We start from the raw sequence: 23,358 nt of genomic DNA, 5'->3' as shown, positions 1-23,358 counted from the left end.
TGTTAATGTTTTAATTAATAAGTTGCATTTCGTCTCTATACTGACATGAGGAATGCCATTTCACGGTCATAAATCTACTAGGAGTGAGCCAATCAGAAATGTTGCTCACATTATGAGTACAGCAAGAGTGATGTTTCAATACTCCCACATCTGTACAAGAAGTGAGCCATGGTAGAAATGTTTGTATGGCCTATATTCAGGTTTTATGTGAATGATTAGGTGAGTTTTGGCACTTATGCAGACACACCAAAGCCCACTGGAATCCTAGACACAAAATACAAAGTTTAAATTAAAATTGTCCCAGTTACAATATGAGATACATGAAATTGCTGCAATGACTAGTAGCAAAATGTTTCATGTGCTGTATATATAAGTCATTCTATAATTTGGGGTATATTCCATGTCCAATAATGGTAAGTATATTTATTTTAAATAATTTCTTCAGAAATGTAGTATTTAACCTATTAATGGAGTTTATGTCATAATATCACACAAAAATGATGTCCATCCTATGCTTCAGTTAGCCAATTGACCATTTTTACTATGTTCAAGTTGAGGGTTTCTAGAGCTCTAAATAATACATTAAAACAACAACAATTCTTTTCAACTTAGTTCAAAAGTCTGTTTTTGTTGGTCTTTCGGCTGCTTCCAGCAAGGGGTTACCACAGCGGACCATCCGGTCTGAACATACAAGCTTGGCACATGTTTACGCCGGATGCCCTCCCTGACACAACCCTCCCATTTTAGCAGGGCTTGGGACCAGCATTGCATTCAGTGGCTGGGATTTGGGCATTGTCTACATTCTGAAAAATAATAAATATTTAGGGCCCAAGCAATATGACATCAGCACGATGGCAACATAACTGTGACATCATTACCATCGCTTTAATAATGATGTTTTAAAAGTGCTGATGTCATAAATGTGAGAGGGCCCTCTTGTTCTTCTAAGGATTTTTTTTTCAATTATCCAGGCCCTAGTGAGGATTTTAACATGCTCAAAAACTCACAAAAATCAGCACAATCTGCTGCCATTAGGACACCTGCGAGTCTGGACCCCGAGCGTGGAGCCTGAGCCGTCACAGGAGATTTTGCTGCATAGCTCATAAACACTTGCACATAAACATGTCACACTCAACACACACACACACACACACACACACACACACTACACACACTGCACATCCTACACACACTGCACATCCCACACAAACAATGCTGCACGATGATCGGCCCAAGCACCTGCACCACTCCCGTCCGAACACACCAGAACCATATTTAGCAATCACGTCCAAGTCTTAGCATGCTTAAAAGAGGTCTAGATGTGCTCAAAAGGCAAACAGGTTGTGCGGTGCACCCGGGTGGCAATGGCTCGAGTGTTTGGGCCCGCTTATTATAGCTTGAACTATATTTTAAAATTGATTTTCTCATTTATATAATTTAAACATGTAAATTTATTATTGTCAACCATGTTACTAACAGAACACTGTCCGGTACCATAAAAGTGATATATATATATATATATATATATATATATATATATATATATATATATATATATATATATATATATTGTCTATAACATATCATTGTCATTGATGTCATTGCATGCACTGTTATGGTTTACAGATTCTTTATGAAGTCTGAAATATTTCTCCAATTATGACATTGAACTGTTCATAAAAATGAAAAGTATTCAAAATAAGGAACTTGGAAACTATGTTACACAGGATTGTACATTATCAGTTATCATCCCTACACATACACACATTCACACACTTATTCACACACTAGCTGGGTGATTAAAAATGAATACAAACACAATAATATTTCTTTTTGTTTAAAATATGCTTCGTGTTGTAAGAAAAAATGAAGAGCAGGTTGAAGGTAACAAAATACATGCAGTAGTCTGGATTCAACGGAGACAAATTGAATACTTCGTTTTTTCTGACTGAACCTTTATACCTTTTTAAATAAATCAGTTGGATATGCCTAGACCTGTTCCAGTGGCCCCAAGCATGCTGTCAAGAACTTTTTTTCTGGTGATCTTTGGGATATCTTTGGGATGATCCCCTAATATGGTTTTGTCATCACACCAGAAGAGGGCACCATTAGCAGTCCTGGTCTATGTTGCATGCACTATGGTTTACAGATTCTTTATGAATTCTAAACTATTTCTCCAATTATGACTTTGAACTGTGCATAAAAATGAGAAAATAAGGAACTTGGAAACTGTTACACAGGATTGTACATAATCAGTTATCATCCCTACATCATTATTGTTATCAGTTTTACATAGATAAAAAGAGGATATAAAGGGCTTTTTGGCAAGGCCCCAGGGCCTACAATGATCAAGGGCTTTATCATTATAAAAATAAAAATATATTGTTTTGTCCAACCCTTGATATTCATGTTTGTGATCACTGATTGATTAATTTTCAAGCACCATGGCACACAGCAGTCTATCAGAATCAAGAGGAATAGTTTTGGCATGTGACATAGTGAAATGTGATTGACAACTGAATTTTTGGCTAGCTTAGTCAAATGTCAGAGAAGAAGAAGTTTGAAAGTGGTACTTCCTCTCTCAGGAAATGGTACTTCCTGTTAAGAGGGAAAAAAAAGCTTTGTGATAAGAATTTTTTTTTATGTTATTCCAAACTTACAGGAGTGTAAGGTGGCCCTGCTCACCGGGGTGCTGATCCCATAAGGAGGGAGAAACATTTGGAGAAGCAGGGAGTAGATGATCATAATGTGATTAAAATGTATGTGCTAGAACAAAATGACATCATTTGATGCTGTTACTAAGCATTGGGAAAAATCAATTTTGAGGTGCAGGACAAAGTTCTGTTAGTAATATAATTTAAAAACTGAGCAGTGAAACCATCATTTACTTCAAGCCTTGCAACTAGCAAATATGGTACACTAAAGGACTTTAATAACCTAAATTGCGATTTGTTCTATTAATAGTGCACTTGTACTTCAGCAAGAACATTTAGGTACTTTAACTTTTAAAAATAACTTTTGCAGAGTTATTTAGCAAAGGGGAAAAAATAATTATAAGGAACATTCATTGTTTCAAAATTATTAAAAGTTATATATTTCATATGTAGGATAAAATGACATATTTCATTTGTAATGCACCAATAACAACTATCTCACTCATCTTCTATACCCCTTTATCCTGTACACAGGGTTGCGGGAGGCCTGTAGCCTATCCCAGGAGACTTAGGACATTAGGAGGAGTACACACTGGACAGGGTGCCAATTCACTGGAGGGCACAAGCACATAAACACATTCACACACTTATTTCCACACTACGGGAATGCCAGTTAGCCTAATCTGCATGTCCTTGGACTGTGGGAGGAAACCCACCAAAGCACAAGGAGAACATGCAAACTCCATGCATATAGAGACAGGAATCACACGTGGCCCCGAATCAGACATGGACCCTGGAGGTGCAAGGCAACAGTGGTAACCATTAAGCTACAGTACCATGCTGCCCAATATCACCCATGCATACCTAAAAGTTACACATGTAAGACAATAAGCTGGGTGATTAAAAATGAACACAAACACAATAATATTTCTTTTTTTTTTAAATATGCTTTGTATTGTAAAGAACAGGTTGAAGGTAACAAAATACATGCAGTACTCTGGATTCAACGAAGACAAATTAAATACTGAGTTATTTCTGACTGAACCTTTATACCATTTTAAACAAACCTTCCCGCTCCTCATATAAATGGGAATTCGTTTTAATACTTTGTTGAGCTTTAACAACATGGTTATTCTTTTTTTTTTTGCATTTTTGCATCAAATTCTGGTCTTCTTGTAAGCCTAACTGCTCCTCTGGATTTACTGATATTCTTTGACCTGTATCATTTATATATGGAAAATGATAATCTCCTATAGACCAACTTGATTCAGGGATAATACAAAATGAGTCAAGTCAAGTCAAGTCGGCTTTTGTCATTCCAACCATATGCAGTTCAGTACGAAGTGAAACGAAACAACATTCCTCCAGGACCAAGGTGAAAATAGAGGCGCTGTTATTCGAGTTTAAGATGATTATTTTTATGTCCTATGCACTTATCCAGTTGGATATGCCTAGACCTGTCCCAGTGGCCCCAAGCAAGCTGTCAAGAATTTTTTTCCTGGTGATCTTTGGGATATCTTTGGGATGACCACTTGATATGGCTTTGTCATCACACCAGAAGAGGGCACCATTAGCAGTCCTGTCCTTTTCTTGCATCATCACCATTATTGGAAGAATCACTGCCAGGGCCATCGCCACATCTTTTTCTCTGGTCAGGTAATTCTGGAAAACACATTAAAGCAGAAAAGTTTGACGCAACAGAAATAGTTTTTATCAAAACCTTTTTTGATTGTGTTGTATGTGGTTTTCTGAGTGCAGAAAAGAAATATGTCCTTTTTCATACTGAAAGGGTTGTCAGGCTTATTAGGAGTGCAAGGTGTATAAGATCTATAAGAGTATGAGGATGTCTTTCCACTTTCTCTTCAGAAACATGGTCTTCTTTTTTCCAAGAGACCTTTCGACCACTGTTCTGGTATGTGTTTTTAACATTGATTACTGACACCGGATGGGGTTTCTTTATTGTGGTAAAATTATTGTTATAAAATTGTGTCATTTTGGCAATAATGTCACTATATTCAGACCGAGGTGTCACAAGCATTGTCACAGCAGAAAGGGACCTTTTTTCTGACCTCACTTAAACCAACAATCAATGTAATTAATATATAGATTGCTACTGAACGTTTTGAATGTCTCCAACAATTACTCAGAAAATGCTGCTGTGTTCCCCCTTTCTCATTTGCATCTTATATATTTTGTTAAACATTGATGAAACAAAGTAGGTGAGTTCACAAAACCTTGCAAAAAAGAACATTCCAGGTATACTGGATGTTTTTAAACCTAACTTCAAACTTATACTAATATTCTGAATGGAGCAAAAGCCATTAGACAGATCAAGAGCCGAGTACACGGGCCTCTTTCATCTTATTAAGTGGCCTCTAGTAAGAAAGATGCTATAACATCGGGGGTGGAGGCTACTACAGGTGCCCACATCTGTGTACATTTGTTATGCTCCCTGTAGTCTATCAATTATCTCCATGTCTTAATGTTATGATGTCTGAACCTAAAATACTACAACCATCACCAGTTCTGCTGAGCCATGCCTTGTCTTTGAATCTGTCTTTGCCAATTTGAAAGGACATAGGTCTGTGACACAACAGAAATTGTTCCATCCAAACTTTTCGTTGCTGTATTTTTCTTGTGTTGAATGGGGTTTTCTGAGTGGAGAATTGTTGAAAAGCACCAGATACTAACCAATCATTGCATCGGTCTCCAACAGCAATATTTATAATTGGTCTACCATGCTTGGGTGCTAAATGTGTTACGGAGGCCTGAGCTGTTGAAAAAGATTTAACTTGTAAGTTTTGTTTCTCCATGTGAGGACACAGTTCCTTATTCTCCTTACTCAGTCTTGACTGTGGCTGGAAACTGGTTTACAGTAAGTCCATTTTTAGACTTGTTTTTGTTGTGAGAAAGCTTGCATTCCCTAGAAATATCTCATTTTTGGCCACATGAATATTATACTGGAAGGCTTATCAGAATTATAAGGAGGTATTCTTCTCACTCTCTCTTCAGAAGAGGACTTCAAAGAATTCGAAGTTCTGTAACAAAATGCAGTGGGGCAAAAAAGTATTTAGTCAGCCACCAATCGTGCAGGTTCTCCCACTTAAAACAATGAGAGAGGCCTGCGATTTTCATCATAGGTATACCTCAACTTTGAGAGAAAATTATATTTTTAGTGAATTAATTGATAAATTCCTCAGTAAAATAAGTATTTGGTCACCTACAAACAAGCAAGATTTCTGGCGCTCACAGACCTGTAACAACTTCTTTAAGAGGCTCCTCTGTCCTCCACTGATTACCTGTATTAATGGCATCGGTTTGAACTTGTTATGAGTATAAAAGACACCTGTCCACAACCTCAAACAGTCACACTCCAAACTCCACTATGGCCAAGACCAAAGAGCTTTCAAAGGACACCAGAAACAAAATTGTAGACCTGCACCAGGCTGGGAAGACTGAATCTGCAATAGGTAAGCAGCATTGTGTAAAGAAATCAACTGTGAGAGCAATTATTAGAAAATGGAAGACATACAAGACCACTGATAATCTCAATCAATCTGGGACTCCACGCAAAATCTCACCCTGTGGAGTCAAAATGATTACAAGAACTGTCAGCAAAAATCCCAGAACCACACGAGGGGACCTAGTGAATGACCTGCAGAAAACTGGGACCAACGTAACAAAGGCTACCATCAGTAACTCACTGCGGTGCCAGGGACTCAAATCCTGCAGCCAGACGTGTCCCCCTGCTTAAGCCAGTACATGTCCAGGCCCGTCTGAAGTTTGCTAGAGAGCATTTGGATGTTTCAGAAGAGGATTGGGAGAATGTCATATGGTCAGATGAAACTAAAATAGAACTTTTTGGTAAAAACTCAAATTGTCGTGTTTGTAGGAGAAAGAATGTTGAGTTGCATCAAAAGAACACCATACCTACTGTGAAGCATGAGGGTGGAAACATCATGCTTTGGGGCTGTTTTTCTGCAAAGGGACCAGGACGACTGATCTGTGTAAAGAAAAGAATGAATGGGGCCATGTATCATGGGATTTTGAGTGAAAACCTCCTTCCATCAACAAGGGCACTGAAGATGAAACGTGCCTGGGTCTTTCAGCATGACAATGATCCCAAACACACCGCCCGGGCAACGAAGGAGTGGCTTCGTAAGAAGCATTTGAAGGTCCTGGAGTGGCCCAGCCAGTCTCCAGATCTCAACCTCATAGAAAATCTTTGGAGGGCAGTGAAAGTCCGTGTTGCCCAGAGACAGCGCCAAAAGATCAACAGGAATGGGCCAAAATACCACTAAAAACCTGTGTGTGTGAAAACCTTTAATACTGTTTGACCTCTGTCATTGCCAACAAAGGGTATATAACAAAGTACTGAGATGAAATTTTGTTATTAACCAAATACTTATTTTCCACCATAATTTGCAAATAAATTCTTAAAGAATCCTACAATGTAATTTTCTGGATTTCTTTAATTTTGTCTCTCATAGTGAAGAGTTACCTATGATGAAAATTATGGGCCTCTCTCATCTTATTAAGTAGTAGAACCTGCACTATTGGTGCCTGACTAAATACTTTTTTGCCCCACTGTACCTGCAGCACTCTGGATGTCAAATTGAATACTAAAAAGGACTGACTGCCATGTTTCATACATGCCACATTCTGAATCCTAAATCAGTTGAGTTATATTTTACTTAATGAAAACAACCCCACATCAATTTGATTAATATTTCCTGGGGTGCATAATAAAAAACGTATGATTTATGACTATAAAAATGGAGAAAAGTCTGTTTTTGCAAATGAACCCTTCAATTTTCATATGTTTGCTTCTCCACCTTTTCTTGCCTCAAGGCCAACCTTTCTCTCATTTATTTTGTATGCCTGTCTGTTTATTTGTTTGGGGGTTGGATCAGAAAAGTAACAGACTAAGAAATCCTGCCATATAACTGCAGTAAGGCCTACACTCACCTACAGGCTAGATGTGGTTTTCCAAGAGGCAACCATTGCCCATATGTAAACACATTATATGAGGTACCATTTCTACTAAAGGAGAATAAAGGGGCTAATAAACTGTACTTAGCAACAGATGGGCTCAGCCTAGTAATTACGTACATATAAAATTCACCAACGTCATAGGTGTGCATGATAAAATGACCAGTAAGTGCATATTCCTGTGCCAACCGGTACATAAGTTAAGAGACTAACCACTGGTTAATATTAAAAGAAACGGCAGAGAAGAAAACTGGGGCATGAGGAAGTATTGAAAACTTAGCTTCATTATCAGAAGATATAAAGTATTTACTTAGGCATTAAGAATACAGTGTATCTTAACTATATCTGTCTGGGTACTTTTATATATTTGATGTTACTTACAGCATAAAATATCTTATGTATTACATGGTAAATTATAGCAAGATTATTTGATATATATTGTATAGGAAATTACAAATTATTTGCTGTAGACACTTGGACTTGTATCTTGTCACAGAGTGCTGCGTCTGTAGTTTGCATTTTCTTTCTGGGTTTGGTGTGTTTGCTCCAAAGATTGGGTTTGCAGATTAAACGTGTTTCCAAATTTCCCACAGTGTGTAAGTCAATGGGTGAGTGTGTATGTGTGACTTGCAACAGACTGGTTTAACGTCCAAGGCGTACCCTGCCTCATGTCCCGAGTCCGTGGGATGGGCCCCAGGCCTCCCACAACCCTGTAGAGGCTAAGCAGTATAGAGAATGAGTGAGTGAGAAAGCATTTAAGACACATGGGGGCAGTATACAGCACAGTATACAGTATATCACCACCACTGGTTTTAAACAATAAAGTCTTAGAAAACTGTATTATAAAATGGAGCCCCACAAAATTCAAACATAGCACATGCTTTGGATTTATTTTATTTATAAAAAATTAAAAAATCAGGTGATTAAATTCATTATAATTATTATATGTTTATTAGTATGTACCTAAACAATGACACTTACAGGCAGTTATCAGTTATCACACAGAGCTGTAGTAATACGAAGGGAGTTTTGCTAAAGCCCTTGACACACCTTACTCCAGCAAAACAAAGCCATCACTGCAAAATTATTTAATGTTTAACAGACATGCCATAAAGATTTTGTACTGTGGTGTCATTATGGAAAACGCAGTGTCAATTATTACAAAATTTCAGTCAATTTGTAGCCTTTGTTTGGTTTTAATGTTTTCAGGAAAAGAGTTGTCAGGTGAGAAAAATTAAATAAATAAATCCCAAAATTAAATCCTTATTAATTATTACTTCAGAATTGGCCCATATTGGGTTGGATAAACTATAAATGACACTTTTAATTAATTTAAAAAACTGAATTACTGATTACATCTAACTTTAATTCATAAGAGTGCTGAATTTTATTTCATATGTAATTTACATATCCTGAATCTATCTATCTATCTATCTATCTATCTATCTATCTATCTATCTATCTATCTATCTATCATGTGGAATTTATGAATCATTTGAATCATTTGAAATCATATGATTGTTATTGTGTAATTCTTGTTCATAAGAAGATCTTTATCGTTGATGATATCATGTTATAAATTTAGATATTCTTATAAACAAGAATTACACAATAAGATTCATAGTATTTCAAATGATTCATAAATTATACATATGATGTTGGATGCAGGTCACAAAGATTACTCAACCTTTAGAAATTAGTACTGAAAGAAAACCCCAAAACCATTTTATTATAAACTACATTCACAACTACAGAATAAAAACATACAGTATGTAGACAAGGCAGTAATGAACACCCTTTTGTAACAGCATAAAAGGTGGCATAATCTGCAACCACCCTGCAACAAAACAAGCAAAACAGTCAGGATTTCTGGTCAAAGGTTATCATGAGCACCAAATCCTCCCGAGCAGCTCCACACACGCACACACATTTTGCACACACTTCACTTACGCTCGCTGCTCCTGCCTCCCACCCCCACCCTGTTGGAAGTGACAGCAGCATCCTTTATAAAGCTGCTCCGGCTGCGTTTGTATAAACCTCCCTCGTTCCTCATCACCGTGCATTATTTTGACAGAGACGTTGGAGCTACAGAGAGGTGGCAAGTAACGTTGCAGTTGATTATTTGCCTTTGTGCCTTGTTTTTGGACTATGAGCATGGATATGTTGGCCAAGAAGGAGCGGAGAGGCAGGGATGTGAAAGGCATGCTGAAGAGGAACTGGGTTCTCATAGCAACCATCATCTCTGTGCTACTGGGTAAGGCTCCTACACCATGATAGATCTGTCTGAATATAAGGCAGGACAGGTGCCTCTGTACAGATAAGATGCATGTTTTCGGGGAAATGACAATGTCTTCCAGCTGCTTTGTCTCCCTTGGGTTTTTTTATGTCTGCTGCATGCAAGCATGCAGTGATAGAGAGCACCTCCATTCTTCTGCAGCTGCAGCCCTTTCCTTCTCTTTTTCTCTCTCCTTTTTTATTTCTCTACAAAAGAGTACTAATTATCTGTAATGTGGAAATCATTCAACAGATGACAGTCATTGAAAAATGCTGAGAAAATGGACATTTATAGGCATTCGCCACCATGATTTCTTTGTCTTTCTGTTGTAGCTTTATATCACAGTCTTTGCAATAATCAGTGAGCTATTTACAGCACTGATGTTTTAGATATTTCAGGAATGTTGTGTTCATCGGTGATTGATCACTGGTCAGCTTTTGCATGGTCTCAGTATGTGGGCGTGTGTGAGAGAGAAAGAGAGACAGTGAGAGAGAGAGAAAGAGAGAGAGAGAGAGACAGTGAGAGAGAGAGAGAGAGAGAGAGAGAGATCTGGACGTCCTAGTCTCACTTGGCTGTTCAAACATTTATCGGCCACCACAGAGAAGCGTGACTATACTCAAGGTGTGAGAATGTAAACAGTCTTTTTCATCACACATTAACATAGAGCGCTGGTCTTGATTATTCTGTTAATGGTCAGCCTTTAAAAATTCTTATGAACTATGAACTAGAATATCAGCTATTGTATAAAAACACTTGTGGTAAATTCAACACATGATTCATAAATAAATTTTTCACATATGGTTGACACTTCACAATTGAATTTTTCACCCATATGATTCAATTATTTGCACTTGTGACTCATTATCTCTTGATGGGAGAGGTCCCATATGAATGATCTAAAGATTGCACTTCCAATGGAGTTCACCCCCAAGACTAACCCTTGATTCAGCAGAAAACTTCACTTGGATACTTTAGAGTTATACCTAAAAATTTCTGCTCTAATCACAAAGACTATTATTCAGCATATAAGTTATATTATATAATGATAAGACACTATAGATTTTAGTATATATTTGGAAGAATAATAATTAATAATCTGACTATCAGTTGCCACCTAGAATATAGATGGATTCCATTTGGAGTCCTCTTAAGTTTCTTCCTCATGTTGTTTCAGGAATTTTTTTGTTGTTGTTACTGTTGCATCTGGCTTGTTTATCAGAATTTACTATTATATCCAGACATTTGTGAATCTGATTTTGTCTCTCAGTAAAATTTCTATATAAATAAAAGTTAATTGTTAATTGGAGTTCAAGTCTAATTGGGAAAAAATAACAGAACACAGTTCCAAGAGTGAAAACTATGGTACCTTTATTTCTCTATATAATCCTCTGTTACGCTAATGCACCTGTCCCAGCGTTTCATTTCTACTTGGATACATCAAGGTAGAAAGTTTGCTCATATTTCTTTCATGTTATTAATATTTTTTACATTAGGTTTTCACATGTAATGATGTGTTTTTTTTTTCCATTCATTAACAGTTAAAAACTGTTGATTTCCTGGTTACACAGTTACATTTTATGATTATACAGCACATGGATATAAAAAAGTATTATTTATAATCGTGCCATCCAGTGTCAGAGTGGGTTCACTTTTGAGTCGGGTTCCTCTCAAGCTTTCCTTCTTATGTCATCTCAGGGAGTGTTTGCCTGAGCTTTATAGTTGGAATTGATATATTACTATAAAGCTTTTTAGTGGGACAATGTTCATTGTTAAAAGTGCCATAGAAATTAAATAGCTTTTAATATATGATCACATGTTATTAATATGTTCAGTTAGATTTACTTGAATGAGGTGCAGTTTTAGGACACTTAATGTGTTTTTAAAATGTGATCACATCTATTCAAAAATACTATTTAAAAAAAAACATATCACATAACACATCAGTTTCCTTGAGTGACAATAACTCTCCGGTTATTTCTAAATATGGTCTAATTAAATTAAAAATACTTTCTGAAAATACATCTTGTACATTTTGAAAAAACGTTTTTGTATGTAAACAGCATAATTAGATAAGTTTTTTTATAATTTTTTTATGCAGGACTCATACTACACTGATTTCATGCTGTGTGAACTGCAAGATCCACTAAATTGCTGATTGCTCTATAAAGACATACTATTGCACAGTTCTGCATTTTTCGGATTGCCCAGCTGACAATTAAGTCGTTTCTTTATTGCAGCTATTCACTTATTGAGTGCTTTAAAGCAATAAAGTCTATGCCCAATGTCCAAAATCTTAGTATAAGAATAAAAAACTGTACAGAGCAAAATGCTGGTAATTCAACAGTCATAAAGGATGCATTAAACAATACAAATTGGTTTATAAAACAAATGAATTAAAAACAGCTTTCCGCTTTTCAGAATATAGCTACACATGTTTGGTGCCCTAAAACATCTGCTTTTGTTTTGCAATAGAGCCTAATATTGGTAACAAGTATGAAGTTTCATTAGGTTCAAGAAATTCTTTATCCAATTAATCAAATATTTGCCTCAAATTTGGCCAACAGTCTTTTGTTTAATAGAAACTGCTTCATAAAATAGCTGAACGTATCTAAAAAAATCGAATCGTACAAATCAATTTGCAAAATTTTTAGATTCAAACCACTTCTAAATTACAATTCCAACTTCAACCTTTTCTGCATCACTAAACAAAATGAGATCAAAGTGCCCAAAGTGAGGTCTAGCTTCAATATGGCTGCCACGAATATTTTTAGTGTTGTGTGTTTTTTTTCCATATTCATCATTGTGTCATACAGTCTCAGACACAAGTGTGTATAGGCTATATTAAAGACTGTTTAAATTGTTATGCTTTGCTCTGCTACCTCATTAACCTCCTTCACCTTATTCTGATCAGGGTTATGGTAGCTCTAAAGCCTAATCCCAGAAACACCTGGGGGGCTAGAATACACCATAAATGGGATGCCAATCATTGACAGGACATAGAGTAGGTTTCCAGTCTACTTGCATATTTTTGGAATTGAATTTGTGAACCTAAAGGAATCAGACACATTCTCCAAATGAGTTCAGAAACAATTTAGGAACCCTGTGAGGCATCGATGCTTCCTGCTAAGTCATAGTTTTCCTTAAATATCATAACATATTAAGCAAACTTCTTGTACTGTAAATGAGAATGTACAGTATGCTGAGTTCAGGTTGTAAAACCATGCAGCAACTCAGTCTTGTTTATGGGCGGCAAAGGATTTATAGTTCATCTGTGCAGTAATAAAAATAAAAATCACTGGATTGAAGAGTTTAGTGTCATAGCTTGAGATCAAGCAACATTTTAACATTTCTAGCACTTCATTAATAATAATGACTCTATTATTTCTTTGGGTGTTTCTCATGATTACAATTGATCTTTATAACCAAAAACAATTAAGTGCCGTTTACAAGAAGTACAAATGTCATGTATGGTTCTAAAATGAAAAACTATAATGTACCACATAATATTATCAGCAATATATGGCAGGCAAATCAAGTGTCATAATTTAATATGCTGGGATTATGCAGTTAGCCTAGCTCCACCACGATAATGCTATTTACATTAAGATTTGGAGGAGTCCTGGTGGTGTTTCATTACCAAAGTTACTTATTTGTGTTGTCAAAATTTTTTATGCAAGGACAGAAATTTCCCAGTATTTCATCAGTGTGACCTTAATTCAGGGTAGGAAACTCATTCACATAAACATTTATCATCCCAAGCTTCAGCATGAATCATTAAACAGAACTTGTAATTATTTCTGTGCTCATTTTACTGATAAAGTAGCAACAGTGTTGTCTGCATAAAGAGTTGTGTGCACATCTGATGACTTTGCTCTCAATAAATTGTACGAACATTGTAAAAAATGTTCTCATTAACGGTATGTTTGGGATTTGAACTGCCTTTACAAAAAAGCAAAACAGTTGTCTCCTGAAGTGATCATTCTCTGACTTATCGACCAGATAAAGTTCTTGGAATGTGTTAATGCTTGCTTGGAATTTTACTCGTATATATTAAGAAATTCTGTGTGTGTGTGTGTGTGTGTGTCTTACATTCTGCTTACAGGAATAGGTCTAGGTGTGTTAGTAAGGGAGTATGCTGCACTCTCACACCTTGATAAGAAATACTTTGGCTTCCCTGGAGAGCTCCTGATGAGAATGTTAAAGCTTGTTATCTTACCCCTCATCATCTCCAGCATGATAACAGGTAACAATGTAGTGTTTATTATAATTATTACAGGTAATGCATCAGACCATTTTTGCAGTGAAAAAACTGAAAAGAAAATATATGTATTAAGTATCACATAAAATTGGGCTGTCTGCAAAGTGATCTGCAACTGTAATGCAAAAATCGGACAGGTCTTCTAAAACAATTCCATCTCCTCTACTATGTAAACTACATCTTCTTTTTATAAAAAAATAAATAAAAATAAAAAAGTCCAAAATGTTTCAGCTGGTGTGAAGCTTATTTCCAGGTTAGGGTTAGGGTTAGAAAACAGTTAGTTCTGACTGAGTGATCTAATTGGAGGAGAGGTATTCTATGAGTGGTTATAATAGAGCACAACAACACTGGGTGTTTAACTATATGTATCATACCACGTCACAGGTGTTCAATCAATGATTAATTACACTAACTGTGTGAAAAAATGGCTGATATGGTCCGCAGTATACTGAAGGAAAGAGGGGAGAGCAGCTACCTGTCAAAAGCCACATTCAAAATCAGTCATGGAAGCACAAAAAACATCTAATAATGTTGAGTAAATCTTAAACGACATTTTGTCTTCTTAGTAATTGTGTCTAAGCTGTTCCGAGTTGCCTCTAAACCGTCCATGTTGTTTTATTTCTGGCAAACACGAGCTACAAGGCTAACTAGCTGCTAACACGAGGCTGAATCCCAAATAAATCTTAAACTCTTGATCGAGAGCCCTACTTGTTCTGAGGAACATGGGATTGTACACCCTAATGCACTAGCTTTCCATTTAACGTTATTTGGGATATAACCCCAGAACCTGCGCCAACATGCCTACAACCTCATAACATAAATACTGTACTGATGTTCAGTAGTGGTAGGGAGTTTGAATCATTTTAGTGACTCGGTTCTTTCAATTGTCAATGTGTTCAAAATGAACAAAACTTTTTTTGAGTCGTTTAGTTCATTTCGTTCTTTTGATCAGAAATAAAAAAATGTTGCATTTTCAATAAACAGACCCCCAACACGTCTATTTACACTAATTTTGGTAAAGTTTCAGTAATGGAAATATTACAATGTAGCTAAAGACATGTTATGATAAACAGAATGAGCCGCACACCATCATATCTTCTGGTCCAAGTCGTTCGTTTTTGTTTTTTTTGTTTTGTTTTTAATCAACTGCACTGCATATTGCTTATGGGAGTCACGTGACAAAAGAACGACCGGGTAGGACTAGAAGATTCGTTGAAAACCGTTCTATTCTGTTTTTCTGTGTACGGCACTGCAAAGCGTCTATGGGAGTCACGTGACAATAGACCCTACGATTCAGACAAAAAGACTCAACTTATTTCTGTTTCCTGTACATAACCTACGGAGGTTTTGCGATGCTTTGCGCATGCGCGCCCAGTAGAAAATGAACGAATCACTCTTTAAGACTACTTGTTCTTCAAGGTCACGTCTTTATATGAAAGACTCGTTCAAAAAGAACAAATTGTTCATGAACGACCCATCACTAATTCAGTACAAAAGCAAACCTTCTCTTGTGATATTGCTTAAGTACGCAGGTTTGTTTCATGAAAATATCTTAAGTAATCTTTAAATCACATAAGTATTATAGGTCTAGAAATGCATTTTAAAATCTCATCTCAAAACGAAAAACTGTGGAACCTGTGTAAATATCTGGAATTTAAAACCTAAATGGAAATTCAGTCTTTTAATATTAATTAATTGTTTCAGTTCAAGTGGTATTTGTGGTTGTTGTGTAGCTTTAACCACAGTGAAATTGTCATTACAGCTTCCAGTTTAGATGGAGTTACTCTTTTTATGGAGGTGGTGTACGTTTTAAAATACACCGCTAAGTAAGTTACTAGTCTCTGCAGTAGTGTTCTCTAATGTAGTAAGGATTAGTATACTGTAGTATTTCATATGGTAGTTCCATATTTAGCATATTAGTTTTGAATAAAAAAAAACCCCAATCAGCATGTTGTGTCTGCAAATTTACATATTCTAGTTCAACTGTGTATTACGAACAAGTTAAGCTAGTAATATAGTGTTTGTTGATCATTAACCTAGTTTTCCATTTTCCAATATGTGATGTGTGGATCTTTGAAACAAATAGTGCTTGGAGCATCTTAATCAATCTCATAGGATTCGTTTGGCCTTTAACCTCCCCAAAACAACTGTGGTCAGGTTCTGTTTGATGATACTCTTAGTAACAAGGGAACAAGTACCGGGATGTATTTAAACGGGACGATAGAGACGTTTGATAAATTCCATAAATGCTAATGCAAATTAGGTGTTAATGAATCTTGTTAATAATTTGGTCCAGCATTGTTCAAAAAGAATACAGCCCAATTACAAAAATGTTCATCAGTTGGCTTGCTTTAAATAATCATAGTTAAAATATGCAAAAAACCAATTGCAACATAATATATTTCTTCTTAGTTTGCAAATAAATCTGTGTTGCACATTTTTTCATTTATTTATTATCAGGAGTTATTATTCAAATTAATGGTAATACCACTAAAAAAAAAAAAACTGACAATAAACCCTTTCCTTTCTGCAGGTGTAGCAGCTCTTGATTCAGAAGTGTCAGGCCGCATCGGACTCCGTGCAGTCGTCTACTATTTCTCCACAACCATCATAGCTGTCATTCTTGGTAAGAAACAAGAACACAGCCCGCTCGATAATAATGCTGTAGAAAATAATTATTTCTTCTACATTAAAACACATCACTTTAAACTCTAATATTCGCGACAGGTATAATCTTGGTAACAACTATTAAACCTGGAGTCTCTCAGACAGCAGACAACATTGACCGAGCTGGATCCACTCCAAATGTCACCACCGCTGACACTCTGTTGGATCTTATCAGGTAACTAGTTTCCCATTATTTGAGAATTTCTTATGTTATGACAGAAAGTTTCTTATGTAATGAAAACTGCATTATTTAATTGTTCGTCTGATTTGAGATGGAATCTCTTTTTCTTTTCTGGTACTGATCCTGAAACCTTGGGTGTCACCTGATATCAAATTTTCATTTAAAAATTACTAAGCCTAAATAAGCACTGTGGCTTCTGTTGTTATTACATAAGGTTACATAATTACATTAAGCCAGCCTTACATTCTCATATTCTCATCATTTGATAAGTTCATATTAATTACAGAACCAGAAATTATCTTCTCCTTCTTTTTTCTGCTATCAGATCCACAATTTTATATGTATTTTATTTAATTGTTTCTATGTATTGATGTAGGTATGTATGTATGTATGTATGTATGTACATTATGTATGTATGTTGCTGTTGCTGGCCAGGATATGGATCCTGGGTATTTTTATTGCTGCCATCTCTATTTAATAGTAATCTGAAATAAAGTGTTATATGAAAACTCAACTCTGGTCTTTTTTATTTTACTAGGAACATGTTTCCAGAGAATCTTGTGCAGGCATGTTTTCAGCAGGTAAATGGTCTTATGAATGATTAGATGGATGGATGGATGGATGGATGGAACTATGTAAGCATGTATATGTCTCTTTCAGTACAAGACCCAGCGCAAGGAGATAGAATTGCCTGTTTCAAACGACAGCAATTTGGTTACAACAACATTCCCACCTTTAACCAACATATTGGCAACTGTTGCACAGGTAAAGGAGAAAATAGCATTTCCCCCAAACATAGTTTTATTAACAAATCTTTGTAATAAAGTAACATAGTTGGAAGACGTCAGTAACAGGGAAATATTGTTTCTCGCATTAGCATTTATAATATAGCTGTCTTTTTGCATATGTTTAACAGAACCTGACCAAAGACTACACTATTGTGGGCATGTACACAGATGGCATCAATGTTCTCGGCCTTATTGTGTTTTGTGTTGCATTTGGGCTGGTAATTGGCAAAATGGGAGAACGGGGGCGTATCCTGCTGGAGTTCTTCGATGCCCTAAATGAGGCCACTATGAGATTGGTACACATCATTATGTGGTTAGTGCACTTTTTTCTTTAATGCGTTATTCTATGTTATATAATAATAATAGTAATAATGATAATAATAATAATAATAAATCTTATATAAATAAATTTTATCAAACATTTTAATGAAATTGTTTTTTCGTCCTTGTAGCTACATGCCAGTGGGTATTTTATTTCTAATTGCTGCTAAGATAATTGAGGTAGAGGACTGGGATATCTTCAGGAAAATGGGCCTGTACATGGTGACTGTGCTTAGTGGGTGAGTATCTGCCTTTATTGATTGTCAGTGAAGTGGATTTACTACTGCAGTCACGGTAGCCTTTTCATCCACAATATTGTGTTATATTGGCTGGCCCTGTCCCTGACCAGATAAGAACCAAGGACTTCTAAAATTGCTCAACCTGCAGATACAGTAATAAGACCTTTCGATGGGTGTACGCTCCCCTAAATTTTCAATGACATGAATAATGCTGCTGACCCAACAGCCGTGAGGAGATTCTGTAGCTGCAGCTAACTCAAGTGGAAAAGAAGAGGCTAGAGAACTGCTGCAGCTGAGTCATACCAAGAACATCTCGACTCTCACATGGTTGGGTAGATAAATAAGGTGTTATCATGACCTTGTTAAAATTGTAGGGCTTCCGAGATGTTACTTTTTGGAAGCATGACTTATTAGTTAGCTAGCTACACAGACATATATAGACGTATACGTATATTTATATATAATATACGAATATATATACTGTATTCAAAATAGTCTTTGTTTGACTACTTGGAAGTGGTTGGGAAGATGCTAACTGAGATTGGGCACACAAAAGATACCAAAACCTTGACAAGATGTGAATTATAATCAGTGCCTATGTTTAAACTGATGTATTTGACACCAAGTTTTTGGTTTTTATATTTACCATGAGGTAGAATTACACAGAACTTCAAAAAACCTTACAATGTTTAATACCAAGACCACAAGCTGAATTTTTTTATTTTTTTTATTTGTATACATAATATAAATACTTTTGCCACAAAGTTGCATCTAGAATGTCTCTTATTCCTGTAGCGTTATGATTTTACTTTATTGGAGCAAAGGAGCCTAAACCACTTTCAGTTTGATAAAGCCTCTGTGCATATTCCATGAAGACATGGTTTGCCAAGTATGCTGTGAAAGAACTGGAGTACTTCTGAAAATAATTGGAAAGCCAACCATGCCCCAGAACTCCTCACGAGATATCAGTGCTTGGTACAGTATAATATTAATTGCCAGTGGTGAGATGAACTTGTGAAACACTTTTAAATGTGTTACCTTCCTTACCATGCATCGTTCAAATCTAATGCAAAAGATAATTTCTCCTACACTGACACAAAAATGCTCAATAATTATATATACCATTTCTGATTTTACAGACTTGCCATCCATGCCATTATTTTTCTACCCCTGATCTACTTCGTCTTTGTAAGAAAGAATCCCTTCACGTTTGCTTTGGGAATGGCACAAGCTTTGGTAACAGCTTTAATGATCTCCTCAAGGTGAGTCTCAGCTTCTAATTTGTTCCACTGTGTCTCAACGGTGTGAAATGTAAGTGCTAATCAAAGGTTAGACTATCAAGAAGGTAAGGCTGGTGTTTAACACAATCAGCTACCAAGTTATTATATTCCTGTGACTAGGATTTAAGTGTATACATTTGCAGACGAGAATAAGTGGGTGGATATGGACAGTGTGTAGTGTTTAAAGTAATAATATAGATGAACCTAAATATGGCAGGGATGTGTCTGTTTTTAATACTTTGTGGGAACAAAAAGAGTTATTTTGATCACTATAGTTATATTTGTGATATATTAAAGTTAGAGATTTACTATAAGTAGAAATATTCTAAACTGTAGTAAGTAAGACATAGAATTATTGAATTAAATATCAAACTTGATTTCCTTTAGCTCTGCAACCTTACCAGTCACCTTCCGATGTGCCGAGGAAAATAATAGGATTGACAAGCGGATCACACGGTTTGTCCTTCCAGTGGGGGCCACCATTAACATGGACGGTACAGCACTTTATGAGGCAGTGGCGGCCATATTTATTGCCCAGTTAAATGGTCTTGACCTTGATGTGGGACAAATAGTGACAATTAGGTAAGTATAGAGCAAATTCCATTCACATCTGAAAAGAATTTCATCATGTAGCTTTGCACTCTTAACTAAACTTGGTTAATGGGCATTTTAGTGCAATCGCTATTTATTTTAAACATTTATGTATGTTCTTCTAAACCAGTAGACTCAGCAGTATTTAATTAATGCTACCTCTGCAGTATTACGGCGACAGTAGCCAGCATCGGAGCAGCTGGAGTTCCTAATGCTGGACTGGTAACCATGGTGATCGTGCTGACAGCAGTGGGCCTTCCTGCCAGTGATGTCACCCTCATTGTGGCTGTTGATTGGCTCATGTGCGTATCTGAATTACTAATCAGAATTAGATTGCGATTAATTTGAACAGCCATCACAAAAGACAACAGCATTAAATCAGTACAGTGGGTGGATACACATGATGTGCAGGGAGTTGTACAAAACACATTAGGTACATTATGTGTTCAGTCTTCCAGGTCACTGAAGTGATTAAAAATTAAAATAGATTGATTTGTGTTATATAATATTTAATGTCACATTTCGCATTTATTAGGCAGCGTCCACTCATTGTCACACACCTGTACATTCCTGCTACTATCCAATCAGCCACACAGTCAGTGTGGAAAATGTGGATTTTGTAATTCAATGCTAATAATTTAGTTTTATTTTACTCAAACACAGATGACTACAAATCAGTACTTAAGGAGACTTGATGTCAGGAAAAACTAGTCAGGCTTGGTGGATTTTTTTTATCGTTCTTGTCTCTCATAGAATTTTTGCATCTCGTGCCCTTTAGTATAGAGGAAGTGTGTGTAGAGTGTTAATTCAGGTTAGGGCTTAGAGGCTGGCATTAGGTGGTTTAATGGACCACATGAATGCCGACCTTTCCTAATCCTCAGACGATGTTGCCATCTGAGGGGGAAATTAGAGCTTAATACGCTAGGCTCTGAGAGGAAGGGTATACTCATGTGGCTTGGACTGAAAAGTTAGCATTTTTAAGAAACAGCAAGGAAACAGGACACCACCGAAGCCTATAAATATTAAGGAGAGTCTGTTTAAAACTATCACAAATCAGATAGATCTATGTGTATTAAACGTTATTTGCCTTATTGTTTTTCAGTTTGTCTGTTGTCAACAATATAGTAGTCATTAAAAAACTTGTATTGTTCCCTTCAACTTTTTTGTTTAGTGATCGGTTCCGCACTATGGTCAACGTGCTGGGGGATGCCTTTGGTGCTGGAATAGTTCAGAAGCTCTCAAAGCACGAGTTGGAAAGGATGGACCTTACCTCTGATGTAGATGTAGCCAATCCGTTTGCCCTCGAAACAACTCTGGATGATGAAGAGTGCGAGAAGAAATCCTACGTCAATGGCGGCTTTACTGTGGACAAAAGTGATGCGATTTCCTTTACAGAGACCTCACAGTTTTAGTCCCAGGTCAGTTATGGCTGATGGAATGGAATTACTTTTGAATTCTCTGGAAGAGTTCAGAGGTAAAAAAAAAAGAATAAATCAGTGCCATTACAAGGGGGGAGACTCATTCCAGAGAACATGTTCAAATGCAGACATTGTCAGTAGCTGTCATTACTGTTCTCTCCCCAAATTTGCCCTATTACTGTGCTGAATCTACTACTACTTTCTTTGTGCCAAGTTATTCATGGAATGGAGGGGGGGGAAATGATGTGAGTGCTTCCAAAATGTGTTGTCCAGTTGCTAAGAGATATGCAAAGGCACTTTTTAAAAAAAATTTCTTACCTGCGTTGTGGTTTTTAATGGTTTAATACTAACAATTGTTCATGTAAATGCTCAGAAACCTGTTCTGCTTTAGAAGTATGTTAATATGCGTGATTTTTACTGTGCCAACAAAGCAGATTTGTGTATAGTGTATGTACTGCAACAAAGAGCATGACCTTAACAAAACTATTCTATATATGACCTGTAGTGTTAAAAAGCAATATGGTACTGCTCAGCCTTGTAATTGGCTTTTAGTGGGTTAATTTTTAGCATCTCTCCCTCAAATCATTAATCTTACCTGAACACCTGTCATTGAAACATAAGCTACGAGCATCTTAGATCTCTAACTTGTGCCAAATTTAATGTTTTCGTATGAAGGAAGCTATAAATATTTAATGAAGTATTGCATGAAGCAATATGATAAACACCTCAGATGTGGCCTTCGAAGAATGAATGAATCCTGGATCATTTCATTTTCCTCTCAGTAGCTATTTTACAGTGCCATTATCGCATGATAATGCCATCGATCTGGGAGGATGAAGGCAAATGGACTCCTTCTCCCATGCATACAAAGCATGCTATAACCAAGGAGCACCGCTGACTTTCTAAGAATCTCAATGAGAGGAGCCATTCTTATCCTTTTTCCGAATAGTTTATTTTCCTAATTGGTAGAAACAGTAAGTGTGTAAAGTGAGACACAGGTGCAGAGAGAATACAAAGTGTTATTAAATATTCCCATCAATGTGACTACATTTGATAGGTTTACTATATTAGTGCCAATCAAATTATTTTATTACATGATTTTCACATACAACTTTGGATTTGTGAGCCAAGCAGAGAAATGGCTGATTTATAGTCAACTATGGTGATCCAGAATTTACACTGTATAGGCTGTTCAAAGCACATTTTTGTCAACGTCTCAATCAATTACAGTCCGTTAGCTTACTTGTATATCTCAACATGTTATGTAACTATAAATGAATAAAATACATTAAATCTGTGTGTGTATTTATTTTTTTTACTTCCTTGATTTAATGATTATTTAATTATTTAAGAAACACACACAAACATATACACATATAAAAAAAATTTGGAAATGCTAGTCAACCTACAACATCTCTTTGGACTGTAGGAGAAAACAAAATACCTGGAGAAACCACACACACAGACACATAGACCAGAGGTAAAAATAATAATAAATTGAACCCCTAACTCTGGATGTGAGAGGTGACAGTGCTATCCACTGACCCCCCCCCCCCCCCCCCCCCGGCCTATGATTTTATAAAAAATCATCTTTAAAATGCATAACTTATTATGAACTGAGAAAAATCAGTTTTTATTTTGATTTATAAAATAACATTTACATAGTTGAATATTTGCTAAGAAAATAAGACAAT

At 36.3% G+C, this 23,358-nt stretch overlaps 1 protein-coding gene across 1 annotated transcript; it reads left to right on the top strand.

Annotated features, from left to right (window-relative positions):
* Window positions 1–9,578: 9,578 nt before the first annotated feature.
* On the top strand, window positions 9,579–22,961 carry slc1a1 (solute carrier family 1 member 1). The gene is made up of 12 exons (XM_053502444.1): window positions 9,579–9,900; window positions 14,024–14,164; window positions 16,713–16,805; window positions 16,907–17,021; window positions 17,566–17,608; window positions 17,688–17,792; window positions 17,944–18,128; window positions 18,268–18,375; window positions 19,515–19,637; window positions 20,043–20,237; window positions 20,414–20,548; window positions 21,418–22,961. The coding sequence occupies exons 1-12, from the start codon at window positions 9,795–9,797 to the stop codon at window positions 21,656–21,658; spliced, it is 1,590 nt and encodes a 529-aa protein (XP_053358419.1). The 5' UTR covers window positions 9,579–9,794; the 3' UTR covers window positions 21,659–22,961.
* Window positions 22,962–23,358: the final 397 nt, after the last annotated feature.

Source organism: Clarias gariepinus, chromosome 1 (genome assembly GCF_024256425.1).
Source record: "Clarias gariepinus isolate MV-2021 ecotype Netherlands chromosome 1, CGAR_prim_01v2, whole genome shotgun sequence".
NCBI classification, from domain to species: Eukaryota; Metazoa; Chordata; class Actinopteri; order Siluriformes; family Clariidae; genus Clarias; species Clarias gariepinus.
The sequence above is the reverse complement of the archived record's forward strand: the minus strand, read 5'-3'. Positions and strand labels throughout refer to the sequence as shown.

Excerpts from the sequence above, each read along its gene's own strand:
- slc1a1 (XM_053502444.1), top strand. The coding sequence starts at position 9,795 with ATGAGCATGGATATGTTGGCCAAGAAGGAGCGGAGAGGCAGGGATGTG. Across the intron at positions 18,376-19,514 it reads ATGGTGACTGTGCTTAGTGG|ACTTGCCATCCATGCCATTA; the intron begins GTGAGTATCTGC and ends CTGATTTTACAG. Across the intron at positions 20,238-20,413 it reads GGACAAATAGTGACAATTAG|TATTACGGCGACAGTAGCCA; the intron begins GTAAGTATAGAG and ends CTACCTCTGCAG.